The sequence below is a fragment of the Mycteria americana genome, chromosome 4 (genome assembly GCF_035582795.1).
Source record: "Mycteria americana isolate JAX WOST 10 ecotype Jacksonville Zoo and Gardens chromosome 4, USCA_MyAme_1.0, whole genome shotgun sequence".
Taxonomy (NCBI): domain Eukaryota; kingdom Metazoa; phylum Chordata; class Aves; order Ciconiiformes; family Ciconiidae; genus Mycteria; species Mycteria americana.
In genome coordinates, this window is record NC_134368.1 from 21,861,704 (window position 1) to 21,874,466 (window position 12,763).

The 12,763-nt window shown below is 41.6% G+C and overlaps 1 protein-coding gene across 2 annotated transcripts in view; it reads left to right on the forward strand.

Annotated features, from left to right (window-relative positions):
* Positions 1–385: 385 nt before the first annotated feature.
* Positions 386–12,763, forward strand: part of STIM2 (stromal interaction molecule 2) — a 72,232-nt gene continuing 59,854 nt past the window's right edge. The window contains exon 1 of one of the 2 annotated variants that reach the window (XM_075499885.1): positions 386–785. In XM_075499885.1, the coding sequence (XP_075356000.1) occupies positions 569–785 (217 nt within the window). In that variant the 5' untranslated portion in view covers positions 386–568. The remainder of the gene's footprint in view (positions 786–12,763) is intronic. The other variant, XM_075499884.1, reaches the window with a different exon arrangement.

The window sequence follows — 12,763 nt, forward strand, 5'->3', positions numbered from 1 at the left end:
GGGAGGGCGTTCAGCGACCCGAGCCAGGGCCCCGCCGCCCCTCAGGCGCTGGCACACCGCCGCTGCCCGCCCGCAGCTGCCAAGGGGGAACCGAACCTCCGCACGCCTCCTGGGCAGGGCTGGCAGGGAGCCGCTGGGAGGAGGCACCGCCGCGGGACCGCTTCATCGCCCCGAGCGGCCTGCAAGTCTTCCGCCATCCGACGGAGTCGACGTGACAACCCGTTTCTTTCCGCGCTCCTCCCGCGGCTCGGCGCAACCCACCGCGCTGCGCGGCGACGGCCCGGCCGCCCCTCAGCCTGCGGGCTAGCCCTGCCGCGGCCGCTGCCCCGCGCGCCCCCGCCCCCGGCCCGCCTCCCGCCCCCTCCGCGGTGACGTCACCGCGCGGTGACGTGTCGCCCGGGCGGCTCGGCGGCGGTGGCCGCCGGAAGCGGCGGGAGGCAGCGTGGGGCCGGCGCTGAGGCGGGTTCGTGCCGGCGGAGCGGGCAGCGTCGCAGCGGCGGAGCTCCAGCCCCTTCTTGCCCGCCCTCCCTCCTTCGCTTCGCTTCGCTTCGCTGCAGCGGCGGCACCGATGAGCGGGCTCCGAGCGCCCGGCGGGCGGGCGGCGGCGACCCCGGTGCCGACCTGCCTGCTGCTGCTGCTGCTGCTGCTCCTGGCCGCTGCCGCCGCCGCCGCCGCCGCCGGCGGGGGATGCGAGCTGGAGGCTGCGGACGTCGGCGGTGGCCGGCGGGGAGGACGGGGAGGCGCCGCCGCCGCCTCCGCGGCGGAGACGGCGGCGGTTGTGACAGGTAACGGCTCCCGCGCGCGCCGCCGGCGGGGCGGGGGGAGCATCCCGCCGCCGGCGGGGGAGCGGGGGACGGGCGCCTTCCTGCCGGGGCCCTGCCCCGCCCGGCGGGGTCCGCCGTGCTCCTGGGCGCCTCTGAGCCGCCCCCTCCGCCGCGGGGCCAGCCGCGACGCGGCTCTGCAGAGGGCGCCGGGCCGGTCTGCAGGGGGTCCGGCTGCGGCGGCGGCACTGCGGTACTGCCCCGGCGGGGGCTGGCCGGCCGCCGGCCCCGCCGCCCCTCCCGGGAAGGAGCCCGCCGCAGGATGTTCGCAGGGTCCTGCTCAATAGCGATATTGTTGAGATCCGGAGCCGCCGCTTCCGCGTCGGCTTCCGCGGTGCCGCCCGTGCGCGCGGGTGGGTGTCTCGGGCGCCGCCTGCCGCGGCCCGGCCCGGCCCGTCAGCCGCCCTGCGCGCTCGCCGCGGCTCCCACACCGCAGGGCGCCTTCCAGGAGAGATGCTGGCCGCCCTCCCGGCGGGGGAGGCGGCCAGGTGACTCGCCGCGGCGAACCCGCGCGTCCCGCTGGATCGCAGCACCGCTGGCTGCAACGCCGCCCCGGAGCCCGATGCTGTAAGGACAAAGATGTCCATCCCGTGCCCTCAGAGGGGTTTGAGTTCTCCAGAAAAGTGCGGGAAGCTTTTTCGCCTTAATTCTTTTAAAAAAGGTGAATGTATTCCTGCTACCGCACTTAGGGCAAATAGTAATGCCTGCAGTTAAAAACAGCAGTGGCACTGAAACGTTTTAAATAATCTAATTTCAGCAGGCTTTGACGGCTCTGACTTGCTTATACGCATCCTGAACCTATCTTGTAATGAACGGTAGGAAGCTTTACGGTCTTTAGACAGTTCACTTAGGAAAATGGGATTTGTATGTTAGGACATGCTCAAAAACATTTAGAAGTTTGTCATGTGTCATAACGTGCTTTTCAAAAAGCTCTCTAATTGGAGAGAGAGTGTGGAAGGTGGAAGAGAGAAGAAAAAAACATACCCCTTCTGAATCAAAGTAGTGTGCATTTCTTATCAGAGAAAAACTTCTGATGTTGTTTGAAATAGTATTGACATCCTGAGCTAAAATTACTGAACTTCAGTGGATGAAACACACATGGCTTTCTTCTCAACGTAACACTTCAAAAACATGAATTTTAATTATAATTAATGAAACCTCAATGGTATTCCTGAAATAACTCCGAGATGCAGATGTAAGGCTACGTGATCTAGCAATCTTGTTTGAGGACATGGCATTTCTGAAATCTAAGTTGTCTAGTCTGTTGGCTTGCCGTATAAACTGAGGAAGTTGGAACATCCGCAGTCTGTGAAGCAGCAGTCATACCTCCCGAGGGTGTTGTGAAAATGCTGTATTGGAACAGCTTTTTTTTTTTTTTTTAAAGACCATAATTAATCTGGTTGTAGGTGGTATTAGACGGTTCTTGCTAAGTATAGTGCTGATGCTGTCTGCATTTCATGCTTAATCAATTTTGATGTGTCAGTCTGTATGAAAAAAATAATTTTTTTTGTATTTTATGGACTGTAAAAGTACTGAGATGCTTGTCAGCTGTCGTGGTACCCCCTCCCCCCACCAGCAGTGAATCTGGTGAAGAAATACATTTATTTGAGAAATCTACCATGTTATAAGTGGATTTGCTGTGTTATGTGACAGTTTGGTCTGGAAAATACGTATGGTTAAGAGCCATCTTAGAATCGGTTTTAATCTTTAGGAGGTTTTGAACATAGTTCCATGTTCATCTGCTTGATACATACGGTGTTTCAGTTGGTCATATAAGTTGTTTGCCTGTCCCGTAACTAACCCCCAAATAGTTTTAAGTTACTCTTTGCAAAGCTGGAAGAGCTCTTGAAGGTTGGGAGGAAACCAGATGACGTGTTCAGGGGGTGATTTTAGTTATATTATCTATCACTCTTTCCTTAAAAGATAGAACTTGCAGATGTGCCATTGCGTTAGGAGGATTGCCAACACTCATCTGGAGAAGAATAGAATAAGCTTTTAATTCAGTCATTTTGATAGGTTTGAGAAGTACAATCCAGAAGATAAAAAGCTGCTAAGTATAAAATGCTGCACTAGGAAGGGGCCATTGGATGCTCAAATAGAGGTGTATGGGCAGCACAGCTATAGGAAATAATCCAGGAGTTCTAGTCACAAATTGATCTGAATAAGCAATGTTATGCAGCTGGCAAAAGTGGGTGCTATTCTTGGATATGTTGATCCAGTTTAAATTACAGAAGGCTTTTATTTTTTTCATTTAGATTACACTTTTGTGTCTAGTCTTGTGTATTAATCCAAAAAGTACAGAGGAAAGTAGCCATGTAGATTGAGAGGCTCAGAACCTATGACGGATGCAAAAAAATATTTAAGTATTGCTTTATTTTGGGGAGTGGGAGGGGTGTGTATATAAGAAATAGTTCACAGAAGCATATTGATTTTTTTTTTTAAACTTTTTCCATTTTCTTTGTGGTTAAGATGTAGGTTAAGAGGAAGTAAATTATGGTGGGTGGGATTTAGGTTAAATATAGGCTGGAAAGTTTTTTACCTATAACAGTCAAATTATGTAGATCGTTCAACAAATTCCTATTATTGGAGGTTTTTATTGGCTTAGAGAAGAAGCTGGCAAAGATAATCTAGACACTTGACGGAAAAGGGATGTACGACGAATTTTAGGAATAGGAAAGAGCCTGAGATTTTACTCCTGCCATATTTCATCAGATATTCAGGGATTCACCTAATTGTTTATATAGGTTATCATTACTGTTGTCTACCTGTGTATATGTGCCTTTTTAACAGTAATTTATAAATGACAGCTGTCTATGTAACATGTGACGCTGTGCTGAAGGTATTTAGTCACAGTTATGAAAATCAGATCAACAGAACTGTGTTTCCACTGGATGGAACACCACGAGGCTATTTTCTATTCATTCTGGCTCTGCTTGTTCACTACTTAATTTGGTAGAAAGTTTTAAGGAACCTTCTGTTCTGAGCCTGAAGTTAATACTGGGTTTTCACATTCAGTTTATTCATTAACTTTTAATTAAGTTGCTTTGTAATTCTGGATAATTGTGGATTCTTTTCTTGTTTAAAAGTCTAAATTTAATCCATGATCATGGACTAATTTGACTGCCTTTTAGGTGAGACAGAGAACCTGGACCTGTATTTGGCTAATAAATTTCTCTCAAATAATGGCTTATAATATTGAGCTAGACCATTTTTAACTACAGCACTACATTGTATTTAGTGATGAAACAATGGACAACATAATGTAACCTTTTCCTGAAAGTAATTCAAAGATTTTTTTTTTTTTTTTTTCTTTTAATTGAGTTTCTATTCTGGAATTTATCCATCATCTTAACACTCCGAGCTCTTCACATTAATCTGACTTAGGTAGTTGAGAAGCGAGGGTTTCTAGAAAACATGCATTTTTAGCTGCAACTTCACAATTCGTTTAAGCCATTCTAGTGTGGGTGGCTGTTGAAGGGTGGCTTTCTTCTTTGGAGTTGACCCCAGCTGGCCATGCAAGCAATGTTGTTAGCACAAGAGAGCTAGCAGAAGTAGGCACACTCATCCCAGTACTCGCAAGCCACAAGGAGGGAGGAAGTTCCTGCTCCCTTTCTACTTTGTACCCTCTTTGCCCCCAGTGTTGTGATGGGCACTGTCTGTTGCTTTAGCTTGTGGGAATGTGAAAAGAAATGCAGGCAATGGAAAAAACGATGGATTTCTTATCAGACTCTTTTCTGACATGCTTTACGTGCTAGTGCCAATGCAAAGAAGAGAGAGGATAGAACCGTGCAGGTGGGGTCAGTAGTGCAGAAGAAGGGTGGCCTGTCTCCTGTGATGGCACGAGCCTAGCTGTCCATAGAATTGCATCACTAAGGTGACTGTGAAACTGTGGTAGTGACCTTTTTGGTCTTGAATAATCCATTTGGAAGTTGGTGATTGTGTGTGAGACTTCATGTATGGTGGAGTAATACAAAGAGTGCAGTGATTTTGGTCACATAGCAAAATGATCTTTGCATGATTATTTTGGCATGCACTGGTTTCAAAAGGTTGTGAGCTATGAGACTTCTGTCACTTCCCTAGCAAACTGCTTTTTAAGGCTCTTAGATTTCTCTAGTGATGAAAACTGGGTATTTCAGGCTTTTTTTTTATTCCACTACTTCAATTTTTTTGTCTCTAGTTAAGCTCTTCATGATCTGGTCTTACTGTTTCTGTTGGGAGGACCGAAATTGAGTCCTTTCTCCACTAAAGGATATCAACTTCAAGCTGTCATTTACTTTCTGTCAGCATCTCAGTGCAGTCATCTGTCCTGAAATCTAATTAGTTTCTGCTCTGTTCTCAGTTTTGTTATGTTTTTAATTTCTTAGCGTATTTTTTATTTTTAGTGATAATGAGTAGGAGAAACCCAGCAATAGGAGAAAGCAACGAAATCTTGTGCAACAAGGTTTCTAGGTTTTGATAGCTCAGTCAGCAGTTGGTGACTTGTCATAACTACAAAATATAGCTAAAACAGCTGTAGCTGGCTGGATTTGTAGAGGTTTCTGAAAGAAAGATTAAAAACCAGTCAACCAGGAAAAATCTTGGCCTTTATGTAGCTGAGTGGCATTGGAATCCCACTCAGAGATAAGATCTCAAGTACTTGTAACTTCGTTTGCCCACAGTTGAGTATTTTTGCCTTACAGCATTCCAGTGTTTTAATTGTAACTCTTCCGTGCTTCTGCTAGTGCATTCTGCACCTTCCGGTGTCCTGTGGGCTTTCTTTTCTTGACCGTTAGCTTCACCTCTTCTGAAGATTTCCCTGGTCTTACTGTTGGGAATTAGCCAGGTTATTTAGCTGGTGTTATTCTTTTCTTACAGTATTCTGTAGCAGACCCTTTCTTAAAACACCTCAGTGTCCCTCCCTGAAATTCTTTGACTCTGTATCATCCCTCTATCTATCAGCAGGTTTTTGTGTTGCCCTTTCAGCTATAAGCTTTCTGAAGACAGCTCTGCTTTTCTGGGGACCTCCTACCAGATTCTGGCTAGCTGCTCCTACGCAACTTTGGCATGACTCATTTTCTTCTAACTAACCTCAGTGATACTGATCTATCGTAACTAGGTTGAGCTGCCATGTATTTGTCAAAGGAGGACTGGACCAAATGACAGAGGCAGTTGATCTTGATAAGATTTCCCATGATGATATATCACTATGAAAAATACCTAAAAGTGTAGTTTCGTTTTTTTGAAGTTTGTACGATGTAAGCAATTTGATATTTTAATTGATTTTTAGCTTGTGTGCTGGAACTTTTGTCCTTTTTGTATTTCATATGTGCTCTCAATCAGCATTGGGGGAGAGGAACATACTGCAAAGAGCTGTGATGTGGGAAAGCTAGGAAAATTACTACAGTTTTCTTTTTTTGGGGTAATTTTTAATGCATTGTCAAAAACTCGTCAGAAGTCAAAAGTGTATTATTTTACATAAGAGTTGACTCTAATTTACTGCAGAAATCCTGATGTATGAGAAGACTTCATCGGGCTTAGTCTGTTACATCCTATCTGTGAAACTGGCTTTTTAAAATACAGGAACTTGAGATGTTTATCTTGACCACATATGATATGTGTTAAGAGTAAATAACCACTATGTATGTTGTCCTAAAATAAGCACATTAACATTTTACAAACCAAGGTGAGTTTCAAGTTATTACATAAGTTGGTGTTATTCTGCCTTTGGATACTACTAAGTCTCTCCTGTTACTATGGAAACTATCTTTGCATATCTGAAAGGGGGAGGGGGTGAATAAAATGATAATGTGTTGTTAAAATTTAGAATCAGCATAAACAGAATGTGATGATTGTCTGGATACTATAAAATTTGCATTTGTTTACTTGATTTCTGTGAGCACTTCAGACTTAACTGAAGAGAGTTTATTACTGTATCTTTTTTTTTTCTTTTTTTTCCTTCTTCTAGACCTTGCTCCTTTTCCTTCCAATCCCAAAAGCACGGCATTTTTCAGAGATCTGTTAGGGGAATCCTTAAATATGTATAATGAAAAGTACTCCAGAGTTTTAACTAAAATCTGTCTTGGAAATTGAAGATAATGTGCTTGTCAGAACAGTTAAAAATTTGAGTTAACAGCACTCATTTTAACAGAACTGTTGATTCATTTAAGTCAACAGAATTTGAATTAGCAGGTAAGAACCACTGACCTTTTCTTTTAAATCTCACCTTGTGATCTCTAGCAAAGATTTTTAAGTATATCAGGAGAAAATTTCCTCTGTATGCAGATAGTGTTAACTACTGCAGGTCAATCTTGCTTCTCTGATGGTTCCTGAATGCAGAGGTGGGAGGGAGACCTGTCACTGACTATTGCAGCTTGTATTGCAAACCACTAGCAGCACCACAGAAACTTGTGTAAATTGGAATGGTTGTTGAGGCTCCTTGGATTGTGTGAAGCTTTAGCTTTTGCAGTAGCTCAGAATTTATAGGAATGCAAAGATAGCTTTGATCCTTTTCCTCCAGGCAATGCTTTCTGTTTCCTACCTTTTCTTCTCCATCATGAGGCATTTAAAACTGTCAGCAGCCCAGCCCTCTGGTACTGTCTCCAGTTAAAATTTTAATACCTGATTTTTTTTTTTTGGTGTACTTTGTTTCTGTGGTTATTGTTCATTTGTAGGAAGTTGTCATGTGCTCAGCTTCTAAAACTGAGCTGAGCAAGAAACAGTAGTTTATCTGAACCTATTTAAAGCTGTGTTTAAAAGCAAACAAACCTTGTGGTAGAGTATTAATTTAAACAAGTTTTTGTTGAATAAAAATTTGGTGAAAACGTTTTTGATTTCTAAGGTCTGTGTAGTTTCTCCTTAAAATGGGAAACCTTCCATACATGAAGGTCTGCTATGAATGCTCTTTCTTGCTTTGTGGTTTAGAATAAAGGACGGGGTTAGTTGTATTTAGTTATTAAGTGCCGGTAGTAATGTTACACAGATAAAGGAACAGTTTTTCTCAGTTCCATCAGGTGACTGTGTGAACCTGAAAAAAAATTCAGAGTTGTCTGCAAGTTAGATATGTTATTTAGAAGGGAAATTTTCACGCAAACATTATTTTATTCTTAATAGTAAATAACTCCTCTAGGCTCCCATTGAGATTGGTCATCAGTAACTCCTGAAAGTTTCTTGGGTTTTTTTTTCTTTTTTTTTTTCTGTATGTGTAGCATTTGATGAATGAGTGAATGTGGTTCAATTAGTGATTTTTTTTTTTTTTTTTAGATTTACACTACAGTCTCTGTTTACATGTTGAAATATGTTCAGTGAGCTTTGCTAGGAAATTATCAACATAACTTTTGTCAATCTGCTGGTTTTTTTTTTTTTGTCCCAACGACAGGATTTTACTTGCGATGCACTCCTCCCTCCTACCCTCACTAGATGCAGTAAGCAGGTGAATTTTCTGTTTGTATGCCTAGATCTAAAGCAAATAAAAAGAATAAATCATATGTTGTTTCTCTCTAGTTATAGTCTGAAAAAGACAAGCTTGATTAACCTTCCTCAATTTGAAATGCTACCCAGTATTTTTATTTGAAGAACAACAAGCAAGAAGTATGCTGTTAACAAATAAACAAAACCACTCAAACTATGTGGTCTGTGATGATTTTGAAACAAATATGGAAGTTAATTATTCTGAGTAGGAGACTTCCTTCTTCTGTAATTTTAATCCTAGATTGCTATATATAGAAGGTTGCAGGATAACTTCTTGCTGTAACATTGTATGCCTATATGAAAAATACTGTTGGCTTAAGTTATTTTCATTGCCTAAAGACTTAAAAATTATTTTGAAGTGAAAATGAAATTACTTTTTTAGTGCTAAGTATTGTTTACTGTTTTGCTAAATATGAAAATCGGACTATATAATATCATGTAGCTCCAATACTTATATCATGATGTGCCAGGAAGGAAAAATATATTTTTATCCTTTCCTACTTGTGATTTTTAGTTGCAAATGAAATGCATCAAGACAGCTCTGTCTTCCCCAGAGTATATTTTTAATTTTTCTTTGAAAGACTTCACTTTGCCAGTACTTTTTTGGAACATGGCTGCCTCAATCTCTTCTCTCCTACCTGGTTCATATTCCCTGAATATATCTACTGAAACACTGCTGTCAGAGCCATAGAGGTTATTGTAGTTACTTTGGAAACAGCACAGTAATATGTCCGTCTAAAGTACAGATAAGAGACAATGAAATTGGTTCCATTGACTTCGATATAAGAACCTGTATTATGTATTCTCTGGGATTTCTTTCTAAGGCTGCATTTTAAGTAAATTAATATTTTGGTTTTAGCCTTATGAAACTGCACTCTTGATAATCGGTCTTATTTTGGTTGTGTTGCAGGCAGCGATACGAGACCTGTGGCTCTGCAGTCTTTGAAGGATGTTGCTTTGTTATTCATTTAAACTGACCTTGGTGTAGGCTGTTGCTGCAGAAAGGGGTGCTCTTCCTTTGTACTTGTTGCTTTTTCTCCCTCCCTGCCTATTCTGTGTGTTCCAGCTGCTCCCTTAACATTATCATGGTTGGAGGTTGAGCCAGTCTGAGGGAATGGATTGAGCTGGAAGTTGGTTTTTGGTTTTGGGTTTTTTTTGTGGTGTTTTTTTTTTTTTTTTTTTTTTTTCCCCCCCCAGCAGGATCAGGTCCTTCCTTCAGGTCAGTGCACAGCTGCACAAGGGTATCTCTGAGAAGATAACAACTTTGGAGGACAGTAGTATTAACCATTTTAGTAGAAGCCCACACTTGTCAAGTAAATAGTAAGTGATTGAGAGAGGTGGGTAAGGGAGACTTAGCTACTCACAAAAAGGAACGTTTTACACAAATGTCACCAACTGAGAAGCTGAAAAATGACATTTGAAATTGGTAAGGAAATACTTCAGTAATCCATAAAATTTGTAGAGGGAGACTTTTAGATTATCAGTAGAGCCATGATTTTAGTAGGGCTTCTTAAAAGAGATTAGTTATTGTAGATGATAGCAACTTAGCTTATAGAAAAATCCACATTTTGGAATGAAACCTTTGTTTTGGGAGTTAATTTGGTTTTTACCAGTTGATCTATTGTAAGAGAAAGTTCATGTCTCAAAACTAAAATCACTTTCCCGGCTTAACTATTTACTTCTATAAAGCAAAACTGATGAAATGTGATTTTATTAATACAGGATAATGAAGACACGTCCCGTTCTAATTCAGCTGTACGTGTTTGAAAGAAAAAAAACCCCCACACCTATCTGAGCTCTAAATACATCCAATTGACTGCTTTTAAACTTTGTTATGAAGGAATCCAAGTAAAACTGGTTTGTTTCCTTTATTAAGTAAACATCCTTCCTAAGAAACTATGCATCTGTGATGTGTTTCTTTTTTGTCACAGAAGCACTCAGACAATTGTTTTATGTTGCCTCATGTTTGTTTATAGTATTCTATGAACAGTAGTCAAGGCTCTAATTTATCTTGATGTTGATGAGTGGTAAGACTTCCTTATTTCAACAAAATGGAAGCTCTGTACACAACCTTCGCTGTGATCAGGTCCACAGAAATTCCTGTTTCCTTAAAAAAGAGTGATAAACAATCACAGGTAAAACGTTATCTTAATGGGAAAAAGAAGGATGCATCTTCACTGTACTAGATGGTTACAAATGGAGCATTATACTATTTAGCTTAGAAGTGAGTGCAAGTTTGACGTGTAGCAGGATGATGAAGGGGGACTCAATGTAAACTGCTGTTGCCTGCAGAGATCTCTGATGGTATTTCATGATGTTGTGTGACAGGGTGATGAGATGGTAGTGTCGAAGTGCAAAAAAGTAGAGCAGGGAGAGAAAGGAGCTTATTTTATTCAATACTTTCATACTGCGAAGTGTATACTTGAACTGGATTTGACTGAACAATTGAAGCTCTGATTAGCTGTTATACTTGAGATTTTTGGGAGTAATAGTAGATTGTTCTTTGGAAAGAGCCTGCCTGTTGGTCAGGAAGAAATACTACCAATTATAAAGAAAGGGAAATATTATACTAATTGTTATCGCTTGAAAGGATATGTAAAACTAGAAAAGGTTTGAATAAAGCTTGCCAATGCTTTTGTATATACGTTTTTGTGTATGAAGAGAAACTAGGACTTCTTGGTTTTAAAAGACCTGCCCTGTGGCTGTAGTTTTTAGGAAGCTAAAGCCAATATATGTTGGCAGCTGTGGCTTAGGCCTTCAGCCTGTCCTCTTCCTCATGCTGAGCTATTTCAGTTTAGTTGTTGGATTAATTTTCTGCTGGAATAATTTGCTGAAATTGGCTAAGCAAAGGTTGAATGGACCCTGGGCTGGAAGCAAGGAAGGCCAAGGAGGTAGAGGGGAGGGAGGAAGGAATGGAAGAGCACTGCAGCAGCCAGATGGGTTTCAGGTCTTAGAAGGCGATAGTGAGGATGTGGTAGACCTCTTCGAAATCATGAGTATTATAAAGGAGGCAACTGTAGGAAGACTGGTAGTTATTTTCATGCTATGAGACCTGGGGGCATTCAATGAATATCAGAAGAAGGTTTAAAAATAGATATATCCCCCCGCTTCCCCTTTTCCTGGGGGAAAGGGAGAGCACACCTGCATGAATAGGTAGAATTAAACTAGGAAACTCATTGCAGTGGACTGTTTTGCAAACCAAAAATGTGTTGTTTTAGGGAAAAATTGTTCTTGCCATCACCCTTTGTACTGCACTATTTGCTGCTAACTGGTGCTGTGTAAGGTTGAACTAGATGGACACCTTTGAGTCAGTGTGGCCAATTAATGTGTTTTTGGTAGTCTTCTGTCAAACTTCAAGGTAGGGTTGTGTTGTTTGAGACAAGATAGTTTGACAAACACTTGCTGTTTTCCTTTAGCATTTCAGTTTTGGTTCTGTGCAAATGTTTGAAGTGACTGCTAACGTAGAAAGAATAAGGGTAAAATGGTTAAAGGAGAATGTTATAATGTTTATATAGTTTATATAAGTTTTTGGGAGGTGTTACTAAGTGGGGGTTTTCAGCTTGAGGACTGGCAAAATTTTTGCTGGCACTGACTTAGTTTGTAAATTGATTTTATTGAACTGTGTTTCTTGATTTGTATTGGTTTGCAGTCTCCTAAATGGTATCCTAAGGCTGAAATTTCTTTCCTGCCAGAAGTTTGTAAAATTACAATGACTTTTTTGTTTTTGATTTTTTTTACCACTTTTAGTTTTCTATGTCCAAAATGCTGTCAGCAGCAGATTAACATTCTTACAGAAGCCAAAGAACAAGGCAGCCGTTGTCTTGTTACCCAAATTATTGCATTTATTCTTTAAATATGAAAGTAGTAGTTGATTATTCATTTGAATAGAATTTTTTTAAGTTTTAGCACAAATGTTTTAATAAGTGCTTCTTTAATTCTGGTAATTTGTTGTTCTGATACTGTATTTTTTGGGTCTATGAAGTGTTTGAGAAGACTTTAGGCAGAGGACTAAGCATACCAACTGAAGATACAGAGTTTTCAGAATACTATAGTATTGTTAACCTGCTTAAAGTCTAGATGTGTAGTGCCTTGCTACATCTGTGATGAAGGAATCAGCCTCTACTCTTTTACCTTCAGATCTGACTGTGGGTGAAGGGGAGATTTTAGGCAGCTGTAGTGGGTTAGGTAGTAGTGTGACAATTTTGAAGATCAATCAACCTGTTACTGAAGATCAGTCAACCCAATTTGTTTTGGAAAATGGGCTTTCACTCTGTAGCTCCTACCAGGCCACTCTTATTTGCAGGATGTTGAGGGATAATAACTTTAAATAACTTTTCAGACTTTGTGGCCTCTTGTCTCTCTTTTTTTTTTTTCCTTTTTCTTTTCTCCGAAAGGTTTCTAAGGCTTATTGGAATGAAAATGGTTGTTTCACTGCTTCTCATATGGTTGTGAGTACTTTAAGTGAAACTATCTGATCTCGCCATGGGTTCTGCTCT